General features: G+C 38.2%; 1 protein-coding gene and 1 long non-coding RNA gene across 2 annotated transcripts in view; one reads left to right on the top strand and one right to left on the bottom strand.

Annotated features, from left to right (window-relative positions):
* Positions 1-1,721, bottom strand: part of LOC131280917 (uncharacterized) — a 94,030-nt gene extending 92,309 nt beyond the window's left edge. The window contains exon 1 of the long non-coding RNA XR_011645476.1: positions 1,608-1,721. This is a non-coding gene — a long non-coding RNA (uncharacterized lncRNA). The remainder of the gene's footprint in view (positions 1-1,607) is intronic.
* The window catches only part of TMCO1 (transmembrane and coiled-coil domains 1), a 70,374-nt gene continuing 44,719 nt past the window's right edge, over positions 1,670-27,324 (top strand). Inside the window, exons 1-5 of the mRNA XM_058310057.2 lie at positions 1,670-1,955; positions 2,351-2,428; positions 6,236-6,295; positions 20,014-20,060; positions 21,411-21,478. Coding sequence (XP_058166040.1) covers positions 1,886-1,955; positions 2,351-2,428; positions 6,236-6,295; positions 20,014-20,060; positions 21,411-21,478 — 323 coding nt within the window. The 5' untranslated portion in view covers positions 1,670-1,885. The remainder of the gene's footprint in view (positions 1,956-2,350; positions 2,429-6,235; positions 6,296-20,013; positions 20,061-21,410; positions 21,479-27,324) is intronic.

The following is a 27,324-nucleotide window of genomic DNA, read 5'->3' as shown; positions in this document are numbered from 1 at the left end:
AAGATAGAGAATACTCTCAACAATTACATTCCAATAAATGTGATAATTTATACAAAATACACAAATTCCTAGAAAAATAAAACTTACCAAAACTGACTGGAGAAATAGAAATTATGAATCGTCTTACAATTATTAAAATGTATAATCTCCATGGGGAACCGTGGAAATCTGCAATTGTATCTTACTCAGAGTGCACCCTGCTTACCACTGTTCTACAAATAGCTCAATAATGTCTGCTATAAATGAGATAGGGTCTCTGCTGCTAAGTCTAAAAGAGGAGATTAGAAATGTACATATAACTCAAAAGGTCAAAAATAGTATTATAAGAGAAATATTTTTGGGAGGCCAATGTGGCTCAAGCACCTGCCACGAGAGGTCTGTGGCTCCTTTCCGTTGCCTCCTAAAGAAGACAGCAAACTGGTGTGACCAGCTGGTGAGGCAAGGTGACATAACAAGATGACATAAGAGACACAAGAGGAAAAACATAATGAGAGATACAACAAAAGCAGGGAACAGAGGTGGCTTAAGTAATTAGGTGCCTTCCTCCCCCATCAGAGGTCCGGAGTTCAGTTCCTGGTGCCCACCAAAGAAATAAGGAAGATGAACACTCACAGCAAGTGCAAACAACGAGGGGGTGGGGAGAAATAAATAAAATAAATCTTAAAAAAAAATTTTTTTTGAAAGCAGAGCTTAAGAGGAAGGAACCAATGGCAGATAGAAGAGACTGCTCAGCCAGCTTCCAAACTTTCAATCACACAGTTCTAAAATGCAGAAAACCTCTACACAGGCTCAATCCAAGCTGCTGAGACATTTTCTTTGACCTATATAAATATGAAACATTTGAAGGAAATTACTATCATTCATAAATTGAACTTTCACGTAAAACCTGGGTTTCTGGATTATCTTGAAAATATGGTTAGATATCGTAAACTGGGTGCTCGTTCTCCCAAGGAAATCGGTTGGACTGAAGTATCAGATGCTCCTTTTAGATAGTGCCCTCCTATTCACGGTAGTATTTTCCTACCATTTTCTTACACTCAGTCTATTTCACTCATTTACATTACCTGACTATTGCAAGCATCTGGGTTTATGACTCCTATTCTACACACACCACTCACTGCTCGAGTATAAATTATGTATTTCCAACCATCCGTGTCTTTGCCTGCCTTTCCTTTTGCCTGGAAAGTCCTCTCTCCTACTTCTCTAAAACTGCTTCGATTCCTTTCACTAGCTTTCTGTGACCATCCCCTCAACTGTGCCACTGCAGTATTCCGTTCATACCTCTATTAAAACCCTAATCTCACCGTAAGTACAAGTTTCTCTTCTTTCAGGACGTGAGCTTCCTGAAGCCAGCAGCCCGTGGACTAACTCATTTTTGCGTCCCTAGAGCCAAGTCCGCGGCGTGTCGGCTTAAAAAAAAAAGGCGTTCACAACGTTGCTTTATAGCAAACACACTCTGAACTAACTGGTCACAGAGGTGGGCTGAGGCAGAAGTCCAAACGTGTCCAAACAACTGGACTAGCAGAGAAAAAGGAGTAACCCAGCATTCCGGTGAGAAAAGACCCCCATGCTACACCACCACCACCACCACTACATTGTCCACTCACCCCTTAGTTCTAACTCTCGCGAGATCCCGCCTCTACGCCTGCCCTTCAACCCCAGAAGACAGCGGATAGATTTCCACTAGCTTCGCAGCCACTGCACCAGTCTCGGTAAAAAGCCCTTCCGGTGCTGTAGCCCGGAAGCGGAAGTGTGATTTTCCGTCTGTCAGAATCTCTGTATTAGTAGGTGGTCGCAGAGTCTAGGGAACTTGTTTTTCACTTCGGTTCCCTGGCTCTAGAGCTATTTCGCCTTAAGGTGGGAGTGCAGAACACTGAGGTGCGAGATGAGCACCATGTTCGCAGACACACTGCTCATCGTTTTTATCTCCGTCTGCACGGCTCTGCTCGCCGAGGGTGAGATCAAATACTTCTGGGACGTTTGATCCAAGGGGAGGGATCCGAGGCACGGGGACCGGTCGCGAGCGTCGCTTCCTTGTGGCCGAGGGAGGGATACTTACATACTCCTAGGGCCTTTAGGACAACTCCTGTAAGGGAGCGGAAGGAATAGTGTGGAATCGATTGCCTTTTTGTTGTTGTTGTTGTTCTAATGTACATTTCAGTTGCGTATTTTTGGAAACATTTTCACTTCGTGTTATGGGTGTTTTGGTTCAAGAGTTAGTCGTCTTAATTTTTGACAAAAGTTAACTACGAGTATATATACAAAGTTGAAATTCCTCCCTCCCCAGTAATAGTTTGTTACGACTCTTAGAAACATTTTACCTTTACCATTGTTAATTTTAATGTTTCAGGCATAACCTGGGTCCTGGTTTACCGGACAGACAAATACAAGAGGCTGAAAGCTGAAGTGGAAAAACAGAGTAAAAAACGTGAGTATGGCTACATCCTTTACAAATAGTTCCAAAACGTCAAGCTCATTGAGTGTGCATTCACACTAAATATTTTAGGAACACCACTCTGATATAAAAACTTTATAGAAACTGCAAAAAAGTATAAAAACAAGAAAAAAGTGAGGAACATGAGAGGTACAGGTTATGTGCTATGGTGGTTCTGAAGAAGAGATCCCAATTAATTGTGACAGACCATGGAAACCTTGATAAAAAATGGCCTTGAAGTCGTTCATGTATAGTTAGAATTTGGAAAGAGAATGAGGTGGGGGAAGGAACTTACAGGCAAAGGAAATAGCTTTTGAGCAAAAATATGGAAATTTCAATGTGTAAACTGTGTTGGAGAATGACAATTATGCATGACTAGTGGGTCAAGGTAAGTAAAGTCTTCAGGGAAATGTCACATTTTACTTACGTTAAGGGTTGAAAAGATGTTTGAGGAAAAGGCTAGGAACAAGGAGAATTCGTTGTCTTTGAAATAAAATAGGAATTTTTATTCACAGGACACAGCCCAAGAGTTGGTAAAAGGGTGGTTATGAATATAATTTGAATAGTTCCTATTGGCCTGATTTGGCATTGAATGTTCTTTTCTTCCTACAGGAATTAAATCTAACTTTTGTTTTTTAGAATTCCTTTGACTTTCTGTATTGTTTCTTTTCTGTGTATTTTAATAAGAGTTTGGAGTTTTCTTTCCTTCGGTATCTCATTGAATCTACACAGCAACCATTTGTGGTTGATTGTATAAATATTATCTCCACATTATAAAAAAAAGAGATTGAGGTTTAGAAAGGTTAAATGACATGCCCACATTATAGAGCAAAGAATGAGAGACCAAAGTCAAGTTTTAAAAATTACAGTTTATTTTTCCTTCAGTCATTAGTGTTGATAATACACCTCAACATACTTAAAACCAGACTTATGATCTTCACCTCCACAAACCTGAACCTCTTCCAGGATTTCCCTATCTTGGTGAATGAATCTCCAGACTTCTAGCTAGAAACCTTGATGTGCTATCTTCATTTGACTTCCAGGATACCATGCTCTCTTGGTTTTCTTCTTACTTATTGGTCTTTCTTTCAGAATTTCCTGTTGGTTCCTTTTCTTGGCTTTCTGTTGTTGAGGTGATCCAAAATTTAGGTTTTTTTCCTGTACTTACTCTCTCTGTGGACTCATTTACGTGCTCTCTCTGCCAATGACTCCCACATATATATCTCCAACACTCTCTCCTGAAAGCAAGATTTATATATCCAACTGTCAATTTGTCATGTGCACTTGAATGTCTCATAGACATCTCAAATACAACATGTCCAAAATTTAACACTTGTTTCTTACTTCCAAACCTGCTTCATTTGTAGCCTTCTCCATTTTGGTTGATGGCAGTTTTCTCCTTCTACTTGCTCAGGCCATAGTCCTCATATAGTATCTTTGACTCTTCTCTCATTACCTACATCCAACCTGTCAGCAAATACTCTTGGACTACCTGAATCTGACCACTTTCCACTGCCTCCACTGTTTGCCACCATGGTCCAAGCCACCATCATTTTTTGCCAGAATATTCCTTTTAAAAGCCTATCAGATTATGTCCCTCAAAACCCTGAAGTGGTGCCCCTCTTTCACTCAGAGGAAAAGGCAAAAAAAAGAAATTTAAAAAAATTTGAAAAAGGAAGTGGCAAGACAGGAATATGCACAGGATAAGAGCATGAAGAAAGCCAAAAAACTAAGGCCAATTTTTTTTTGATGTATTTAAATTAATATGATAGATTAAGAGTGAGCTTTTGAGTAAATATTCTTGTAACTTAAATATTTTATAAATTTTTTTTGTCATGTAGATTTTGGACTTCTTTAGTGTTACATGATATTTGCCTTAACTTTAGTTTTCTGTATGAGAGAGACACATAATAAAAAATCTCCTTAGCTTTATACCTAAATTCAAAGTAATGTAGTTTCAGGCAAAGTTTTCATAATTGTGATTTTTAATGTAACTATTTAATGTGCTTGTTTTGAAAATAAGTATGAGCTAAGTTGAGGGATGATTGGAATGACTCATGGCATTTTTTATGCTCTCAGGTTCTCTACTTTGGGTAATCTATCAAAACAGTAAGCATGTATTATTTTATTTATATGATTAATTGACAAATTTGATTGTTTGTTATATGTAGAATCTACCATGATGAAAGCAACACAAAATGAATGGGCATAGATCCTGTCTTCTAGGAATTTATGATCAAGCAGACAATTATTATATTTAGCATGGAGGATATTTAAAAGGAAGAATATAAGTTAATTTCTTCTTTTTGAATAAATGTCCTAATTCTGAATATATAATCCCTTCTGAAATTCTATATTTAGAATTTGGTATGCATCTAGGCAAAAAAAAGTTCATAGGGTCTTTGAGGAATAAAAAAAAAAGTGTTTGAATCAGAATTGTATCCAGATGTAGCTTTCTTTTCTTGTGCTGATCTAATCTTTGGCATTATTTGGAGTATTATCCAAAAAATATTCCAAAAAAAAGCAGCTGTATTGAGTTGGGGCCTTTGACAAAAGAAGAGACTACAAGTGATGTTAGGCTATAGAAATAATCTAGCAGGTTCATGCTCAAAACTGTCTTTATGCACACACAAACACACAAATATATATTTAGTCAACGCTTTCAGATTTCACAGTATATTTAATAGACTAAGGTAAAGAATCCTATCAGTTCTCTTTAACGGAGCTTTTAGAAATAATATATTTGCAAGCCAAATAAGTACACTGAGATAATATGGGGAACAGACAATGTAAATAAACTAAGGTAATTTTTGACATATCTATTCCTAGTCCATTCACACATGATTAAAAATAGTAAGTATAAAATATATATTACACTGTTCCTTTTCAAAAGCTCACTGTTACTCTATCATACTAATTTAAATGCATCAAAAAAATTGGCCTAAGTTTTTTGGCTTTCTTCATACTCCTATCCTGTGCATATTCCTGTCTTGCCACTTCCTTTTTTTTTTTAATTTTTTAAATTTCCTTTTTTTTTTTGCTTTTTTTTTCCTTGCCACTTTCTTATGTTACAATTGGTATTTGATTATTTGTCTTCACTAGCTTGCTTTTTAGAGACCAAGAATCATGTCTTATCATTTATATACCCAGAACAAGGCCTGCTACTCAGGCACCCAATAACTGAATGAATGAATTCCTACCTTCCATAGTAAATAGGAGAACAGACGTACAATTAACCATAGTTATCCAAGAAAGCAGAATTTGAAAATTGTGCCAAGACTTTACCTAAGGTAATCATCCTCAACTAATGGTCTGAAAATCATCTCAATTTTTTTTCGTCTTTACTTATTTTTTAATATTACATTCAAAAAATATAAGGTCCCCATATACCCCCCACCCCCCTCATCCCTCTCCTCCCTCCATAACAACAGTCTCCTCCATCATCACGAGACATTCATTGCATTTGGTGAATACATCTTTGAGCACCGCTGCACCTCATGGTCAGTGGTCCACATCATAGCCCACACTCTGAAAATCATCTCAATTTTGATTATTATGTGACTTAAAATCCTTTGTGGGCAGTCAGTTAATAATGCTTACACTATTGTTGTTATTAGAATATTGTAGTGTCTACCTTTTATAGGCAGTGGGTATGGGAATAGGCCAGTTGACTTAATCATGGTCATAATCAAAGTCTGTGTTTTTCTTGTAAGCTTGTTTCACTGGTTCAGCCACAAGAAAGCATTTTTTTTTTTGAAGCTTAATGCATTCTTAATTTTTACTGTGTTACTATGTTTACAGTGGAAAAGAAGAAGGAAACAATAACAGAGTCAGCTGGTCGGCAACAGAAAAAGAAAATAGGTAAGATGAGATTTTGCTCTGAACAAAATTAGATTTTCTTGGAAAAAAGAGGAAATTCTTAGATGATGAAAATAAAATAAAGTGTTAATAGTGATAATTCATGTTTGTATAATTTTATGGTTTATTAAGCATTCATGTATGTTATCTCATGATTCTCATAACCACTTTGTGAGGTAGATATCACATAGGTGCTGTTTTTCTTATAGCTTTGAAATTCACTTTTAGTATAATGATTTTGACAGTTGGGACTTTTGAACTTGACTTAATCTGCAAAACCATTTTTTTTTCATATTTGATATGATTATTTCCTATCAATTTTGAGTTATTTGTATATATCATTGCCATGACTTCCTTACTGAGCACTGATGGAAGTCCACCAAGGGGTAGGAAATTTCCTTCCTGTAATTTTTATCAAGTCTGAGGAATAGTGGCCATATGTTTGGTTTTTCAGTGTAATTTAGAATTTAGTAATTTTGTTCCAAAAAGACAATTCAGAAATGATTAGGTATGAGAGATATATACTTTGATACTTTGTGATTCTGAAGTTCGAAAAAAATTGTTCTGAAATTGTGTATTTGGTTCAGAAACTATTGTCTTTAAACCAGATAATTGCTATTTTAGCTCTGGGGCGAATTCTACCAGGATGAACCATGCTAATATCCTATTATTCAAGCTCCTCAATTTAGTGCAGAGTTATCAGTCATTTTCTAAATGACCTACTCATTTAACTCCCTGGCAAGATACTACTGTGTATTTCCTCTGTATGTGTAAGTAACTCTGTTATGCATTGAAGAAACAAAATAGAAAAAGAGTGTCTTATAGGAGCTCTGTCTAGAGAGGGAAAACAGACTAGAAAATACATAATTACTCTGCAGTGTGACAAGTACTTTTATAACACTCAGAATATATCTCTATAAAGTAAAAAGAAAGGATATTCAAATCAACTTTGGGGATGAGGTTTCCTTGAAGAGATAATGCCTTAGGTAAATCTTGAAGCTGTAGTGTGAATTGGCTAAATAAAAATATATTGAGTACTTCCATGTGCAATATATTGTGTAAGCACTTTACATATTTTTAAAATTTCACAACCATATGTGGTAGAGAACACTGTTTTCTCATTTTTATATTGAGAAAATTAAGGCTTGCATTAAATAACTTCCTCAAGGCCATTCAGCTAGTCAGTGGTAGAAATGGAATTTGAATTTGTTCATTTATAACTCTAGAATCCACATTTTTAAGCACTGTGTATTCTAGGCAGAAAGATAGGCATATACAAAAACGTGTAGGGGTAAAATAGTAAGGAATATACCTGGAAGTATAAATAATTTAGTATGACAAAAGGTTTGTGTAAATGTACAGGCAGGATGAGACTAGAAAAATAAAATAGAACCTAGTTCATAAAGGTCTTTATACATTAAACTGAGGCATTTGCCCTGTATTAGGAAGGCCTCAGACAACCATGAAGGGATTTAGGCAGAGGATTGATATCAGATTTTGTTTAAGGAAAGCAACTCTGGCAATAAGTTGAAGGGTAAATGGGAGGGGGTACCATTTTGGAGGCAGGAAAGTCAGAAGGCTTACAAGTGGTAATTTAGAATCTGAATTTAGGCAGTGGCAGTGGGAATGGAGCAGAAGGTACAAATTCAAAAGATACAGGTATAGAAGTAACAGGACTTGTTGAAGACTGTTTAGGTATAAGGTATGGAGAGAGGAATGAGACTAGTGAGATACCCACATTTCTGCTTAGGAGAAGAAATATTGAAGAAGTAGCAGATTGGGATAGAGAAGAAAAGGGGATTTCAGTTTTGAACATGTTGGATTTGAAATGCCTTTATGACAGTAGAATAGAAATATTTTGTATGCAGTTGGAGGTATGGCTTTGGAGCTGGCAGAAAGGGCTACAGATAGATTTTAGAATCTAATTGAGTCCCCACGGGAAATGATATCCCACAGAAGACCAACCTAGTAAGGTGGGAAGAGAGGACTGAGGCCTTGGGAAACACAGATATTTAAGGGCTGGAAAAATGGAACTCTGAAAAAGTATTATCAGAGAAATCGGGAAGTAGTTGTGTTTTGGAAGTTGAGGGATGATATGTTAGTCAGGCTTCTCTGGGGAAGCAGAACCGACAGGAGGTATCTGTAAATAGTATGAGATTTTTATAAAATTCTCTCACATGACTGTGTGGATGCACAAGTCCAAATTCCACAGGGCAGGCTGCAAATCAGGGTCTCTGATGAAGGTCCTTGATAGTTCCCTGGAGATGCTCTCTCTCTGGAATAGAGATGGGAATTCTCACTGAATGGTGAAATCACTTCCTCTTTTGAGGCCTTCAACTGATTGGATGAGTTGTCACTCATTGTTGATAGCAGTCTTCTTAGTGGATTGTAGATAAAATCTGTGCAGTCAGCTCACTGGTGATTAAAGTCCATGAAATGCCCTTGTATAACAATTAGTCTAGTGAGTGTCAATGGGGAGAGAAGGGTCAGGTGGGTGTTAAATGCCTCAGAGGCAAAATGGAGGTTATTCATGATTTGAGTAAAATTCTTTCAGTGGCATGATGGGAACAGAAGCCAAATTGTCTGGATTAAGGAAATAATGCATGGTGACAAAGGAGCTTTGCTATAAAGGATAGGAAAGATATAAAAATGGAAGGAGGATTACCCTCTGCCCTTAAATTGACAAAACGACATATCTCAACTTACCTTAACATGGAATGCAACCTTGAAATTCTCACCCCAAAAAAATCTCATCAGAAGTTAAAATATATATAATATTTATGAAGAGTTACTTGAGCAACCCACAACCTCATTCTGCAGATAATGTAAGGGGCTATCAGAAATCTGTAAATATTTTGCAAATTAAACTGCATTAATTTGGGTGTCATAAAATTGCGTACTCTGTTTCACCTTCACATTTACACCATTAGTCATATTATGAAAAACCCAGCCATGTACAATTTGTTGTAGTACTAGTATGGAATGTTTTTGAGAATGTTATCCACAATATCACCCAACACTCTTCTAATGAGAAATTGTGAAAATGATAACCTGTTAATTTTCAATGCTAGAAAAAGCAGTGATTCTCATAAATAATTGATTTACTTTTATCTTATGGATCCTATGCTTGAACTGATTATTTTTTTCCTTTTAGTTGGCATCTAATCAGCTTAGATTCAGGTTTGTTGTTCATCTGCAGCAACTTTATAGGACCAGTTGAATGTATGTCTGTGTATTGATCCTATCTACTGTTTTGTTATTATCTAACTCTTCCTTTCCCTTTGTGCAGAGTCTCCATTTGTGATTTACAAAATTAGATATAATATTTGGGGGCGCTATAAAGAGTGTTGATGTTGCACAAGGGATTTTTAGTAAGAAGGATATGGTCAGCAATATTCAATGTTTTAGAGAAGTGAAGTGTTGTTGAATTTCTCTGTGAAGCTTTTTTTTGTTGTTACGATCTTTGACATAGCCATTAATTTGAAATTGAGGTGTCTTTTGCATTTATTATTTTTTAAAAAGATTTATTTATTTATTTATTTCTCTCCCTTCCCCCTCCACCCTGTTGTCTGTTCTCTGTGTCTTTTTGCTACATCTTCTTTGTCCGCTTCTGTTGTTGTGAGCGGCACGGGAATATGTGTTTTTTTTTCTTTTTGCTGTGTCATCTTGTTATGTCATTTCTCTGTGTGTGCGGCACCATTCTTAGGCAGGCTGCACTTTCTTTCGTGCTGGGCGGCTCTCCTTACGGGGCGCACTCCTTGCGCACGGGGCTCCCCTACGCGGGGACACCCCTGCGTGGCATGGCACTCCTTGTGCACATCAGCATTGCGCATGGGCCAGCTCCACACGGGTCAAGGAGGCCTGGGGTTTGAACCGTGGACCTCCCATGTGATAGACGGACGCCCTAACCACAGGGCCAAGTCCTCTTCCCTCTTCTGCATTTAAACTGAAGTTTTTACCTAATTTCAGGAGCTGATGTTTTCACCACTTATTTCCCTCTCATAGAAGAAAAACTAATTTGCTTTTGGTGTATGAAATTTATTTATTATTTATATTTATTTATTTTTCATTTATTTCTCTCCTCTTCCCCCCCCCCCCACCTCAGTTGTCTGCTCTCTGTGTCCATTCGCTGTGTGTTCTTCTGTGACTGCTTCTATCCTTATCAGGCCCAGGGTTTGAACCGCGGACCTCCCATATTGTAGGCAGATTTTCTATCCATTGGGCCAAGTCCACTTCCCTGGTGTATGAATTTTGTTAAAGTTTTTAGCTGCATTTAAGTTATCTCATGTAATGAGGGATTTATTTTATAGATAAATGTGATCAGGAACTCAGGAAATGCTGAACTAACTTTATAGAAAGCAGGAACAGTGGTAAAGAAAGTCCTGCAAGCAGAGGAAGCCCTGACAGTGGGATCTTCACATTAAGGCTCTACTACTATTGATATCTACTTCTCTCCCCATTTTCTCTACAGTGTTTTTCTAGTGAATTTGCACCCTCCTAGTTTTGGCTTGTGTCCTAAGGTTCTTTCTCTGTCAGTATTATTTATAGTGTGTTCTTTCAACCATCTATATCAGTATTGCTTGAGATACTTGTTAAAAAAGAAGCCTGCTAAGTCTTATTCCCAGACTTTACTGACTCAGAATTTCTGGATGTGGAGACTTTATGACTCCAGATTTCTGAACATGGGACCCAGGAGTCTGCTTCTTCAACAAGCTGCCCAGATAATTCTTAGACAAACTGAAATGTGAGAGCCAATACTATATTGTAATTTCTATTTATGCACCCACTGTTAATTGCTTTATTTTCAAAAGATTTTCTGCTTTTAAATTTCTGAAAGAAGAAATCTGATGGGTTCAGCTCATCTTTTTACACTGTATGTCATGGGAGAACCTAGGGATTGGTTGCCTCTTAGGTCATCAGTAGCAGGGCAAGGGGGTATTACGAATTTGCATAAGACTAATTCTTCAACAAAGACTATATTTACAATTAATTGTAAGGAATTGGCAGACTGCAAACTGGAAACTCCAATAAATATGATGCCAAAAGTCTTTAGTCTGAATTTAGCAGGGGAAGCTAGCTGGCTTGAAAATCTGCAAGAAACAATGCTGAAGCAGAGTGTGGATTCTTCTTCTCATTCTGAAACCCTTAGTTCTGGATTTTAATACCTCCAACTAATTGGAGAAGGACACTCCCCACATAATTGAGGGCAGTCTCCTTTGTTGTTTGTAAATACAATCAATTTATAGCTGCAAATCCCATCTTGAGATACCCTTGCATTAACAAGCAGGCCAGTGCTTGACCTATCAACTAGTCACCATAACCTAGCCAAGTTGACAAATGAAATTAACCATCACAGATATTCCTCAAAAAGTGGCTGGGGGAGGAACGGCAGGCATTCTGAAGCTTGACCCAGTGGGATGAGTATCTCTTTTCTTAGTGTTCTGGAAATATGGGAAATAGTTGGTCTTTGTTTTTACCCTTTTTTTTTTTTTTTTGGTAATACTGGTAATTAAAATAAAAATTGGATATGAAATAATATTTAAAATTCATTTTGATCATTAAGGCTTAAGGGAAAGTAGATTTATTCAGAAAATGAGAGGTAGAAACTCTAAAAGGAATTTTAAGCATTTTTACAGACTTAAGTTTCACTTATTATATCTAAACAGAATAACTGTGCCAAACTTAAATCTTATATTTTAAAATAACAATGATGAGGTGTTAGAACAAATCTGCCTAGTGATTGTTAGAGCCAGGGTTTGATGAGAATAATGGAAGAGGGATGGAGAAGGAATTTAATAACTTTTTTTTTTTTTTGAGGTACTAAGGCCAAGGAATGAGCGTGAGACCCCATATGTGGAAAGTTGGCACTCAACCACCAAAGCCACATCGGTTCCCATGAGTTGAATTTTTCATTTGATTTGCTTGTTGTTTGTTTATTTGTTTTTAGAAGGCACCAGACTGAACCCGGGACCTCCCATGTGGGAAGAAGGTGCTCAAGTGCTTGAGCCAATCCATTCCCTTAATAACTTTTTTTAAGAGCTGAAAAAAAGAAAGAAGAGGGGAAGAAGAGAACATGGGTATTGTGAAAGCAAAAATGTAAACATTTGAGATGCATTAACTGAGCCGGGAATGGAGAAAAATGAAAATGGAGAGACCTTAGATTAGGCACATTCCCCAGCAACCATGTAACAGTATCTAAAAAGACTAGGTTACCATTAGTGGAGGGGGTCTAGTAGGGACAAAGAAAGATAAATAAAGCTATCTGTGGCTTTGTGGAAATACTTATAAATTTATTGTTCTTGGGAAGTATGTGATGAAGGTTTTGGTGAATTCCCTAGGAGAAGCTTGCTGGCTGAAGTAAAGATGGAAATTCTTCTTCCTGACTGTTAAAATCATCAGTTCTTCCTTTCAGGCCTTTCACTGATTAGATGAAACTTCTCCCTTTGCTAAAGGCAATCTCCTTTGTTGATTGTATATATAAGCAACCATCAATGCAGTCAATTTACTAATGATTTAAATCCATGAAATATCCTCACAGTAACCATCTGACCAGTGCTTGTTTGACCAAACAACTGGATATTATCACCTAACCAAATTGATATATGAACTTAACATTCATGGCATGTATCATAAACTTGTGCTGCTAAATTGTTAAACCATATATACATATCATCTGCCTTGACAATACTTATGGCTACAATTTCTTTCTGGATATAATTGAAAAAAATGGAATAGGACTTCAGAAAAATTGTGATGTCACTTTAGTTTGCTTTTAGCCTTCTAGGTTTTCAGTGGCTCTTCAGGATACCAGCTTTATAAAAGGACTGTTCTCCCTGAAAAGGATTTTGGGTACAGTATTTTCACATTAGCTTTTATTAACTTGTTGGTTCACTTGTGAAACAGAATTGAGCACCTACTCTAATACTGAGCAACTAGCCACGTGCCAGTTACTTAGGGGTCCCATACATCAACCCTCCACCAACACCTTGCATTGTCATGAGACATTTGTTATAAACTAGGAAAGAACACTGTCAAAATCTTACTATTAATCATAGTCCTTATCTTACATTTGGTGTGTTTTTCCCCAACCCACCCTATTATTATTTTTTAAATATATTTTTTTAATACAAGAAGTTGTAAACTTATAAAACAATTATGCACATGTGCAGAATTGCCAGACAACACTCATTTGCTACAGATAAAATATCATCTGGTTGTTATCATGTCCATAGTGTACATTTGGCTCACATTCTCCATACTACCTCAGTATCAACACAGTACATCTTTCGCATAGATGCAAGAATATTATATTATTACTACTAATCACAGTCCATAGGTTACTCCAGCTGTATTTTTCCCATGCTTCTCCACATTCCCAACACTCTGCAGTAGTGATATACATATGTTCTAGCTAACAGAGGACACTCTTGCATCTGTATCATCAACCACAATTCTTACCCATCTCTTGGTTTACTGTCCCATTTAGTTCGTAGATTGTTCTCTAGCATTTTGTCAATTGGCATTTACATAACTTGACTACCCTTTTCAGTCACATCCCCATTTATAAATTAGCTGTTACTCACTGTGTGTTACCATCTACTCTATACATTTCCACAATTTTACAGTAAAGCTAATTAAAACTTCTACATACATTAAACATCAGTAGTCCACTCAGTCCTTCTCTTATCTCCTTTAAGAATCCACCACCTACCACCGGGTCTTGAAGATATTTTCCAGTGTCTTCGAGAAGTTTCATGGTTCTTTTATTTTTAGTTTTTTTACCCATTTTGAGTTACTTTTTGGAAAAGGTGTGAGATAGGGGTCCTCTTTACTTCTTTCAGCTATGGATGTCCAATTTTTTCAGCACCATTTGTTGAATGGATTGTTCTGCCTGAGCTGTGTGAGTTTGACAGGCTAGTCAAAAATCACTTGACCATACCTGTGAGGGTCTGTTTCTGAACCATAAATTAGGTTCCATTGGTCTATTGTGTCTGTCTGTAGGTCAGTACCATGTTGTTTTTTTACGATTTTAGGTAGGTATTATGATTTAAAATCTGGAGATGAGGGTTCATTTTTCCTTTTTATGATGTTTCTGGCTATTCAGGACTCCTTGCCCTTATAAAGAAATTTAATTACATGTTTTCAATTTTTTCTTTAATGCTGGTGCTATTTTTATCAGGATTGCATTAAATCTGTATATCAATTTGAGTAGAATTGACAACTTAATGATATCTAGTCTTCCGTTCCATGAGCATGGAGTGTTCTTCCAGTTATTTAGGGCTTATTTGATTTGTTTTAACATTGAGTTACAGTTTTCTGAATACAAGTGCTTTACATCATTAGTTAAGTTTATTCCTGACTATTTGAGTTTTATCTGTCATATTTTATTTTCACCACTCTTTTGACACTTTTAGTTACTTTTATTGATATAATCTTCATTTCTAGACTCTCTTCCAGGCCTCTCTCTCTGTCTTGTCTTTTCTGGTCTCTTGCTTAGAAATTCTCTCAGTTTCTGTTTATCGTGAATATTCTAATCTCGCCCTCATTTTTGAAAGACAGTCTTGCTGGATATAAGATTCTTGGCTGAAAGTTTTTCTCTTGTAGTATCTTAAATATATCAGACCACTGTCTTCTTGCCTCCATGGTTTCTGGTGAGAAACCAGCACTTAATCTTATTGGATAGCCCTTATTTGTTATGCATTGCTTTTCTCTTGCTGCTCTCAGAATTCTTTTTGTCTTTGGCCTTTGACATTCTGATGAGTTTGTGTCTTGGAGTTGGTTTATTTGGATTTTTTTGGATGGAAGTATGTTGTGCTTCTTGGACAGGGATATCTATATCCTTCAATAAGGTTGGGAAGTTTTCTACCATTATTTCTTTAAATATTCCTTCTTCCCCTTTTCCCTTCTCTTCTCCTTCTGGGACACCCATGACACAATACATTTGCATGTCTTTTGCTGTTATTTAGTTTCCTGAGACCTTATTCAATTTTTTCCATTCTTCATTTGTTCTTTCTTATGTTCACTTTCAGAGGCCATTTCTTCAAGCTCACCAATCCTTTCTTCTGCTTCCTCAAATCTGCTTATTATATGATTCCAATGTTTTCTAAATTTCATTGATTGCACCTTTCATTCCCATAAATCTGCTATTTTTCTATGTATGCTTTCAAATTCTTCTTTGTGCTCATCCAATATCTTCTTAATATCCTTAATCTCTTTAGCCAGCTCATTGAATTTATTAAGGAGGTTTGTTTGAACATCTATGATTAGTTGTCTCAACTCCTTTATGTCATCTGAAGGCTTATCTTGTTCCTTTAACTGGACCATAGCTTCCTGTTTCTTGGTGTGGATTGTAATTTTTTGTTGGTGTCTTCTTCGCATCTGGTTTACCAGAGTATTTATTCTGGGTGTAGTTTTTCTCTTTAGTTTAGGACTTCCTATTGTTTCTCCCTTGCTTGTTTCGCAGTAGGAGCCAAGCATGTGGTTGGTGCTGTAAGCTGTGGAGGCTCAAGCTGCCCTCATTGCATCAGCTTCTTCCAGCTTTCTCCTTTGCCAGGGGTAGGGACAGGGTCACAGCTATGTGGAATAATCCCTGTGCAGGCCTAGACTGTAGTTGCCCAGAGAGATTGATGAAGCTTCACATACCTTTTTCCCCTTCCTGGGGCAGGGATGGGGCTGCAGGTATGGGCAGCAATCTATGCAGTGCGGGTCCAAAATGACCACAGTTGTCCTGGTAGACTTCTGATTTTCAGACTATGGCAGCCACAGTTACCTGCAGTTACCTATATAGGCTACCAGAGGCCGGGCTGAAGCCTAGGCAGGCTGCAGGCTCATCTTTTTGAAAGAAACTGGTTCCTGCCGACACTGAGAATTTCAGTCAGCCCAGCTCCCCTCAGGCTGGGGGTGGAGTCAAAATGGAGGCTTCTGGCCTCTTTCTGACTTAGGCTGGTTCACACCTAGGCTCTTCCCAGGGTTATATCTTAGCCAGCCAAGTCTACCAAATAGTAGCCATAATCAGCAGTCAACTCTCTTCTCCCCTGTTTCTGGGAAATGGAGCTTCCAATTCCCGTCACAGCGCAGCTCCTGGGGCGGCTCGTGCCACCAGAGTAGAATAATCACCGGCCACCGCGGCTTGGCCGGTAATTTCCCTTAGAGGCTGGCACAGGTCCTGGCAGCTTCCTCCCTGCTGGAGGTGATACTGGGGCCTAGGCTAGACCTGCAATATGATCTGGATGGGAAGAAGCCAGTCCCCACCAGCACTGGGATTTTCAGTCCACCCCGCTTCCCCACATTCCAGGCATTGGAGTTAAGATGGCAGCTCCTGGCCTCTTTCTGACTTGGACAAGCTCAGGCTTTTAGCTGTTGTCAGGACTACACTGTAGCTCACTGAATTTTCTCATCAGTAGCTGAAATTGGTGTCCAACCATCTCTTCCTCCCCCGTTTTGGGGAAGTGGAGCTTTCGATTCCAGCCACAGAACAGCTCCCGATTCGAGGCACAGAACAGAACGGCTTGTGCCTCCAGTGGAGGATGGGCACTGGCCTCCGGGGCATGGAGTGCTCTACTTACGAGTCTTCTCTGCAGACGGGTGGTCTCCTCCTTCCACTCCTTCAGAGATGTTGCAGGATGCTCTTCTGGTCTCCTGGAGCCCCCAAACAGGTGTTTCAGCTAGCTCCAGGTAGCTCTGGGTGTTTACTAACTGCCCTGAAGCAGGAGCTGACTCTAGGAGCTCCTTACTCTGCCGCCATCTTGCTGATTCTCCTGTGGAAGAGTTATAAACAAGGGAGTGTCCTAATTTTGGCCAGATTTGCCTTTGGGTAGATCTGACAGGCAGCTATATGGAAGATGGATTTGAGAGAACAAGTTTGGACTTTTTGAATAGATAAGAACTCTGATTAGTAGTGACATTTTGACAGTGTTCTTTCATAGTTTGTAACAAACGTCTCATGACGATGCAAGGTGTTGGCGGAGGGTTGATGTATGGGACCCCTGTATGATGTTATGCATGTCTGCTTTGTAAGTTCACAAATTTTAGTATACACTTGTTTATGTATGTTCATATATAAATCATATAAAGATAATAATAATTGTATTGGTTAGGGGAAAACTACTTTGTTTATAGTAGTAATAATTTGACAATGCTCTTTAATCATTAGTTTAGAAAGTTTAAAAACAATGCAAGTAGGGTGAGGTGTTATGTTTGTTTGATGTTATATACGTTTGTTTTGTAAGTTCACAACTATTATACACTTACTGTTTATATATGTTTATGTATGAGTGATATATTTCAATAAGTTTTTAAAAAATTCTCTTAAAATTACAGAAGTTATAGTTTTACAGAGAACTCATACATAAAATATAGAGTTCTCAATATACCACCCTATAATTAACACTTAGGGTGAGAGATCTTATATTCATCGCACGAGTTAGCATGTGGAACTTGCAGCCCAGGTTGCAGGCTTATCTTTCTATGACCTGTTCTTTTCCTTCTTTCCCTTTTCCTGCCTGATTTTGCCAGCCCTCACACCAGTTTTTATTATATTCCAGTGGGATGTTTTAGACATACGTATATGTGTGTGTGTGTGTGTGTATATGTATGTGTATTTTTTTTAACTTAGGGTACACTGTGTAGTATAATTCCGTAGATTTTTAAAAATTTAATTGTTTATTATTACAGAATAAATGTAAAATATTATTAGATTTTTATACCATAATCTACCTTTGAAGATGGGATGTTTATATTTAGCTCTTGTACCCAGAGCAGTACCTGGCACATAATAGGTAGTCAGTAAATATTTGTTGAATGTATTAATTCTCATTATAAAATACATGATCAAAGAAAGCAGTAGCATAATACATATATAAATCAATGGGAGTTAGGAAATTTGGATTCTAGTCCTGCCATAAAATACCTGAGTGATCTCTGACAACTCACTTCCTCTATCCCTTTCCCCTTTTGCTGGGCCTCAGTTTCTTTCATAGGTACATCAGTGAAGTTTCTTGTGTTGATGGAATACACTAAATAGAGCATTAATCTATAGTTGAGGCTTCTTCAGCAGTTTGAGTTATTCAGTAATTTGTTTCTGTGTATATAACAATTTCTTGACATAAAGGCCAATTTTCCTAGATTTATAAATGACTTAATCTTGTGTTTATTTTTAGATTGATTAAATTGTAATAGGAAAGAACTTGAAGTCTAACTTCATCTTATACCTATATTCTCTTTCAGAGAAACTGTAAAAGAGGAGAAAAGAGATACCTAAGTATAATCATTATGTTTACACTTGTGATTTGATTTGGCAATTCCTATCGATGTGCTATAAGTATATATTAATGAATAGAGTTAAGATATTTAATACAGAGGCAATTTTTTTCACAGTTGAATTTTGAATATTTTTTAAAATAAATATTTTGGCACTCTGCTGCATTTGAAGTTTCTTTTAGTGCAAGTATACAATATTCCAGGTATTCACTTCATCTTATTAAATGATATTAGAACAAAAAAATACAAAAGAAAAAAAATGATATTGAGATGAATCTGAAGTGCTTTAGTGTTTTTTTGTTTTTTTGTTTTTCACTCTTCATGGTTTATTTGACATTTTTGAGGCATGACACTTGAACAGTTGGTTGCATTGTTTATAGGTAGATCTTTTTTTTTTTTACATTACATGGCAATGTACACTACTTTGATAGATTTGGTACACAAAATAAGATCCTTTATGCACAATACATGCAATGTTGGATTTACACATTCGAGTCCAGGATGTGATTGATTGGGAGGAAACAAGTTGGACTAGGCATGTTTGGTGAAGAAACCAAAAGGTATAAAACACACAGTAACCACACATTCTTCTGGTTAGAAAGGCAACTGCAGCATGTGCATTGGCACTGGTGCCTCAGAGATGAACTATTTTATATAACCAGTTTGGGACTATATAAGATAGGTATCATCTTCAGTATCAGGAAATAGCTTTAGGGTTTTATGAACCATTCCTATGTCTAACTTTTTTCCCTAGGTCATCTTAATATTAGTGCTTTAATCCCAGATCAGATAAAAGGAACAGGAGCAACCCCCAACTAAAATTCTTTTGTAGCCTAAACAATGAAGTGGTACATTAGGAAGCTGTAAAACTGCAGCTATTTTTGGATCCCCCAAAGTATATCTGCATTCTTCTTCATACGGGCCTCTTCTTCAGGAGTCAGAGTCACCTTGTCCACATCTGAGATTCAATTCTGTCCCAAGATGCAAGGAAGACCTCATCTTTTATTCCATAGATTCCCTTAATCATGGTGGAAATCAGATGTACATGTCTAAGATTCTTCATTATATTTTCTGCCAAATCTGCCACAGACAGCCCAATGGCCCAGAAGGTATAGCCTTTCAGTTTGATCACCTCATAAACACTGTCAGCCACCTGTTTGTGAACCTCTTTCCACTGTTCCTTATCTGCCTCAGTGCCTAAATCAGTGAGCAGATTTTTTAAGGAGACACCAGCAATATTCATTCCACACAGGCACACTAGAATCTCCCTGTTCCCCAAGGACCCAGCCATGACAGCTTGATGGGTGAACTTCCAGATTCTCCCCCATTAGGTAATGGAACTGGGCCGAATCCAGATTGCAACCCAGAAATGCTTTTGTAATCACCAGATCAGTGGTGATTTATTTAACATCTGTTTTGTGCTCAGCACTATGTATATTAACCATTTCATTAATTCTTTTCAGAGAGGCAAGAAGAGAAACTGAAGAATAACAACAGAGATCTGTCAATGGTAAGAGTCCTAAATGTAACTTTATGGTAAACCACATGTTTTTTAGTTAAAGACTCTAATTTCCATCAAGTACATTGCACTTATCCTTTCAGAAATGTATAGCCTTTGCCAGCTGTGAATATTATCATGGGTGTTCCTGGACCACATGGAAGTGAAAATATGCTATTATTCTTAACTTTCATTTTAATAATATGAAGAACCTTTTTAAGTTTTCTCAGGAGTTATTATTTGTCCCCTTCACATATTTCTTGCTTAATTTCCTTCTTGTGTTTTCTAACAAAGTACTTTATCTTCTTTTTCTTCCTTATTTAGTGCTATAAACTTAGCTATATGTTGATCTGTGTGATACCAATATAGGAATTAGAACATCATACATGTCTTTTACTAGTCTTCTTTGTTCTTTAAGAGTCCTTTTAGAATGTAAGGAAAGATTATTTCCTTACCCATTTACTTATGAAGAGTAGGGTTTGGTCAGGCCTGTCTTTCTAAGGCATAGATAGCCTAATTATTTGGCTTGATTAATTCAATACTTCTGTGAATTTAACACAGGACATCTGAACTTTGTATCAGTTTTCTTTCACTTACCTAGAGCCCTTACTATATTTCTTTATCTTTTCTGTCTTGAAATTCTTATTAATTATGAAATGTAATTTAGGAGTGCATATTTTAAAAAGTAGCTTTACTGTTGACAAATTAATACATATTTACCATTGTAAATTTGGAAACTACAGGAGGAAGAAGAGGTGAACATTGCCTGTAAACCCACCATCCAGAGATAACTGTTAATTTTACAGCCTTATAATCTTTTATTTTTATACTTACGTTATATGTAATTAAGAAAGGAATTAGTTGCAAGTAGCAGAATATCTAACTAACAATGGTTTAAACAGATAAAAGTTTTTTTTCTTTTGCAAGAAGAGACGTCCAGAGGTTTGTAGTCCTGGGCTGCTGTAACAGCTCAGAAATGCCATTAAGGATCCAGGCTCTGCCATCCTTCACTCAAGGCTTTTGTTTTCATGGTTGTGTGATGGCTCCTTCATCTCCAGGCATTATATTCTTCATTCCAGGCAAGAAAAATGGGCAAAAGGTCTAAGAGGATGCCAGCCAAGTTTGTCCCTTTTAAAAGCCCCATTCAGGACTGGTACCTATAGCTAATTGCCCAGAATTGGCCACCCGAAAATTGTTCATAAGAAATGGCAAGAAAAAGGAGGATTGAAGGTGGAGGGAGAATTAGTCAACAGTTTTTGTTAAGGAGTGCCTTTAAAAAATGACATGAACCAAAACTTTTGGGGTATGCTTTAGTGGTAATTTTCTTCAGTGTGAGTTGACGATTTGTTGGTTTTCTTGTAGGTTCGAATGAAATCCATGTTTGCAATTGGCTTTTGTTTTACTGCCTTAATGGGAATGTTCAATTCCATGTGAGTATCCTTTTATATAGTTTTACCTGTTACTTTGTATGTGTGTGTTGGGGTGTAGGGAGGACATGGAGTGTGCAGTTAACTTTTTTGGTAATATTTTATTTTAATATAATTTCAAACTTACAGAAAAGATGCAAGAATAGTACTAGTATATCTATTGTCTGAATGTACAATTTTTTTTTTTTAAGGTTTATTTTATTTATTTCTCCCCACCCCCTGGTTGTTTGCACTTGCTATCCCTTTTGTCTTCCTTGTTTCTTTAGGAGGCAACAGGAACTGAACCTGGGAGCTCTGATGTGGGAACAAGGTGCCTAATCACTTCAGCCATCTCGGTTCCCTGCTTTTGTTGTGTCTCTCATTTTATTTCTTATGTCTCTTTTTGCATCATCTTGTTGTACCTGTCCATAATGTCAACTCGCTGTCTTGCTGATCTTCTTTAGGCAGCACCAGGAACTTCTGCTCCCTGCTTTGTTGTGTCTCTCATTATGTTTTTCTTCTTGTGTCTCTTACTGCATAATCTTGCATCAGCTTGCTGCACCTACCCATCACGCCAGCTCGCTGTCTTCTTTAGGAGGCACTGGGAACTGAACCATGGACCTACCATGTGGTATGCAGGAGCTCGGTCACTTGAGCCACATCTGCTTCCCCACAGTTCTTAACATTTTGCTCCATTTGCTTTATCTTTCATTTGCACCTTTTTTTCTCTCTCTTTTTCTCTTCTCTCTGTTTGATATATATATTAATACATTATTCATGTATTTTTCTTTATCATTTGAGAGTGTGTTGTAGACATCATGCCCCTTTACTCATGATTATACTTCAGTGTATATTTCCTAGGAACAAGGATGCTCTCTTACATAACCTCAATACAATGATCAAAATCAAGGAAATTTAATTTTGATTGAGTACAATTATATAATAATGTTTTTACCTTTTTTTTTTTAAATATTTATTTTGACCCTCTCCCTCCATTGTCTGCTGTCAGTGTCTATTCACTGTGTGTACTTCTATGTCTGCTTCTGTTTTCATTAGGCAGCTCTGGGTACCAATCCTGGGGCCTTCCACAGTGGGAGAGAGGTAATCATTCTCTTGCGTCACCTCAGCTCCCTCGTCTGCTGTGTCTCTTATTATCTCTTCTCTGTGTCTCTTTTTGTTACGTCATCTTGCTGTGCCAGCTCTCCTTGTGGGCAAGCACTCCTGCGAGGGGCAGCACGCCTCATGGCCTGGCACTCTGCATGGGCCAGCTCACCACACAGGCCAGCTTTCCTTCACCAGGAGGCCTTGGGTATCAGACCGTGGATCTCCTATATGGTAGACGGGAGCCCAAGTGCTTGAGCCACATCTGCTTCCCTTTTTATCGTCTTAATACTGCTTCCCTTTTTATCGTCTTAATATTGAAGATGTTTTATGTACAAGTCAAAGGTTTAGGCATTATGGGTCCTCCAAAAAAGAGTTTAATATTTTCCCTTTCTATTTATAGTTGCTTACTACCATCCTGCTTCAAAGCAAAGATAGTTACGTAAAGATGTTTTGCTCTTAAAATAGAATCTTAACAACTATAATCTTGTTTAATGATAAGGTAAGCTACTGATATCTAAACTAACATAGCAGACTGAATAATTGTGGAACTGCTTTTGACAGAAGGTTGTAAAATGTCCAAGATAACAGCTGTCTTGAGCTAACCTGAAACATCCTGTTCTTATTAGAATTTCTCTACTTTCCTTCTTCTTTTTTTTTTATTCATTGAGGTATTTATTTATTTTTATTTTTTTAAAATTAAAGTTAATAGATCACAAGGAATTTTACATTAAAAACATAAAAGAACAAAAAACATAAGAGTTTCCCATATAACCCACTCCCCACCCCCACCACATCATTTTTGTAAATTGTATTTTTTTGAAGATATATACATCACAAAGAAAATGTTACACTAAAAAATATGAGAGGTTCCTGTATATCCCCTACCCCCCCACACCCCACGCCTCCCACAACACCACCCTCCCTCATCCTTGCGGTATACTCATCGCACTCGGTGAACACATTTTGGGGCACTGCTGCACTACTCAGATAATAGTTTACCCTGTAGTTTGCACTCTCCCCCAGTACATTCAGTGGGTTATGGCAGGATATATAGAGTCCAGCATCTGACCCTGCAATATCATTAAGGACAACTTAAAATCCCAAAAATGCCCCCACACCACATCTCTTCTACCCTCTCCCTGCCCTCAGCAACTACTGTGGCCACTTTCTCCACCTCAATGCTAAAATTTCTTCTATTACTCGTCCTAATAGTTTTATAGTAGAATATCAGTAAGTTCACTCTAGTCCATATTTTATTCCTCCATTCTGTGGACCATGGGATGGTGATATCCTCTCTACCTCTAGATCAAGAGGGGGCTTAGAGTCCACATGGATGATGGATGCAATTTCTCTGCTTGCAGTTGTAGGCACTCTTGATTCCCTGGTGTGGTGGTTGACCATCTTCACCTCCCTGTTAGTGACCTGGGTAAGACCAATGAACCAGAGAGTAGGAGTCGCCACTCTGTTGAGGCTCAGGGCCCAGCTGGCACATGGGCAGTCCAGAGATTCAAGTCTCCTGAGTATGGACCATCCCTAGCACCAACCACAGGTTCAGTAAAAATGACAGAAGAGGCATGTGTAGAAAAGTCACATCTGAGTCCAGCTCCATCACATTCAAGAGCACAAATTCCAAAGTAGGGCCCTCTGACGTGGTACAGAGCTCCAAATCCATCTGCCATGACTATATACCCTGAGGATCTCTATAGCCTTCAGGAGAACCAGTACTTAGGGTTGTATCTACTTCGACTTTTTTGGGGGGTTCTGCATAAGCGCAACCCCTCTGATGACCTCCCGACTCTTTTTGGAATACTCTTAGCCATATCAACTCTCATTTGTCTTTGCCATTTCCCCCTTTTATTCAAGGTCAAAGAGCAGTTTTTAACACTTGATCCAACATGTAGGCTGAGATATTCTGCTGGTCTGAGTTGATGCTTTTTTTTTTTTTAAAGATTTTTTATTATCTTAATTTATTTCTCTCCCCATCCCCCCCGCCCCAGTTGTCTGTTCTCTGTGTCCATTTGCTGCGTGTTCTTCTTTTGTCTGTTTCTGTTGTTGTCAGTGGCATGGGAATCTGTGTCTCTTTTTGTTGAGTCATCTTGCTGCATCAGCTCTCCGTGTGTGCAGTGCCATTCCTGAGCAGGCTGAACTTTTCTTTCTCGCTGGGCGACTCTCCTTACGGGGCACACTCCTTGCGCGTGGGGCTCCCCTACACGGGGGACACCCCTGCATGGCAGGGCACTCCTTGCGCGCATCAGCACTGTGCATGGGCCAGATCCACACAGGTCAAGGAGGCCTGGGGTTTGAATCACGGACGTCCCATGTGGTAGACAGATGCCCTCTCCACTGGGCCAAATCCGCTTCCCCTGAGTTGACCCTTTTATTTGAGGTCTCTTTCTGGTTGCTTCTCCAGTTAGTGATTGGTAGTAATCCCTCGGTGCCAGGGAGGGCTTATCCCCAGGAGTCATGTCCCACGTTGGGGGGAAGGTAATGCATTTACATACTGAGTTTGGCTTAGAGAGTGGCCACATTTGAGCACCATGGAGGCTCTCAGGAGGTAACTCTTAGGCACCCTACAGCTCTAGACCTAGTTCATATTTTAGGCACACAGGTTCCTAAGCATAGTCATCAGTATCAAGGGCTCATTATTGGACCATTCTTCCTTGTTGATCTTTGCTGTTGCATTTGGGGGATTATTGTTGTTCCATTGGGGAATGGGACAGAGCTCCCCTGGGTGGGAACTCAGCATTCCCTCAGTTGACATTTGTAACTATAACTACTATAAAAATGCCCCACATATATCCTAACATACTTATGTTCCCTATATACATGCCCTGGAGAACTCCCCCCCACCCATGTGCCCCCCATCAGTAACACCCCACACCAGAGTTCCTTCCCTGCCATAGTCGAACCTCTCTGTGGTCCAAACCTTCTTCAACAATGAATCCTAATATATTGCCAAATTCAATTAATAGGAAATTGAAATACAGTGATGGGTTTAAAGTTTAGAAATAGAATACATAGTAATTTAGAAATACTAAAATAAAGTAAAAATAAATTGGTGTATTAATAAAATGAAAAATATTATATAGCTTTGTTTCTAACGTTTTGCCTTTCATCACTGTAATAGGTGTTGCCCTGTATTACAGTGGTGAGGCACTTTCATTTCTTTCTCAGTGTCTACATCGTTTCTTTTTTTTTTTTTCTGATTTTTAATTTTGTCTTCAAAAAAGTTTTAGATCATAGTAATTCACATACACATTATAGGGGACTCCCAGATACCCAACATCAAACCCTTTTCCCCTTTCCCCAGCAATGATCTCTTTACATGTTCATATTATATTTGCTGCAGCTGATGTACAAATTTTGAAACATAGCTATCAAACATGGTTCCATTTTGGTTAATATTATTGTTTATATTTTAGACTGTACAAATTTCTAAATTTTTAGTTTTCTTGTATTTTACATTACAGTTTACATTTTAGTTTATGACTTTCATACACTTAAGATGTAAGTTGACATGTCCATCATTGTATGATCTTGTGGAGCACTTCCATTGCCCTCCGGTTGCCCTGCTGCCGTCCATGCTATACACTTTCCCCCTCCCCTCAGGGCACACCATGACACTCAGTCTTCACTACTTGAGGAACCAGATTTACAGATACTGCAACAATGCTGAGGGCTTGACGTACTATACTGCCCTAACTAATTGGGAGCCAGCGATCCTCTCAAGAGGCACAACTCCCTCTCTTTGGGAATATCAGGTCTCCCCAGGATGTGGGTACACCTCCACACTCATTTTATGGGTCTCCACTCAATGATATAACACTATGAGAAAATGAGCACTTACATACTCCCTAGAAGCTTGCCCCTGTACCAGATGCCCCCCCCCCCTTAAGCACCTTAAACACGTGATCCTTCCTTATTATAATTTCTAAAGAGTTTTCTTAACAGTATAATTTAAACCATATACCTGACATTCTCCCATATTCAGCAGTTCCCCCCAGCCTTCTCCCCACTTCCTTGGGTCATCTAACCCATCCTCCAAACCCTAGCCCCCCTCAAGCCCAAAGGCCCACCCAAAGGTATCCCTATGCCCCCATCTTATCCCTTCCCTGTACAAATACTTACCTCCAGCTTATCATAGACTTCACCCATGTAGGCATCAGCTCGCAACCTTCCTCTCCCCCTCAAATTCCTTTACGCCTCTCTTCCAGTCCTAAGCTCTCTGAGACAGCTTGGTTTTCTTGTTTCATATCAGAGAGGTCATGTAGTATTTGTCCTTCAATGCCTAGCTTGCTTCACTCAACATAAGGTCCTCAAGATTCATCCATGTTATCACATGTGTTTGTACTGTATTCCTTCTTATAGCTATGTAGTATTCCATTGTATGTATATACCACAACTTCTGGCAATATTGTATAATGTTACTGTGAATATTGGTATACATGTATCGGTTTGTGTCCTTATTTTTAGATTGTCTGGGTATATACCCAGCAGTGGAAGTGCTAGATCATATGAAAATCTATAGCTAACTTTTTGAGAAACCATCAAACAGTCCTCCAGAATGGCTGGATCCTTCTGCATTTCCACCAGCAGTGGATGAGTGTTCCCATTCCTCCACATCTTCTCCAGCACTTGTAGTCTTCTGATTTTTTGATAACTGCCAGTCTTACGGGAGTAAGATGGTATCTCATTGTAGTTTTGATTTGCATTTCCCTAAAAGCTAGTGATTTTGAGTATTTTTTCATGTGCTTTTTAGCCATTTG

Source organism: Dasypus novemcinctus, chromosome 13, assembly GCF_030445035.2.
Source record: "Dasypus novemcinctus isolate mDasNov1 chromosome 13, mDasNov1.1.hap2, whole genome shotgun sequence".
NCBI classification, from domain to species: Eukaryota; Metazoa; Chordata; class Mammalia; order Cingulata; family Dasypodidae; genus Dasypus; species Dasypus novemcinctus.
Note: the sequence above shows the minus strand (reverse complement) of the source record. Positions and strands in the feature narration are given on the sequence as shown.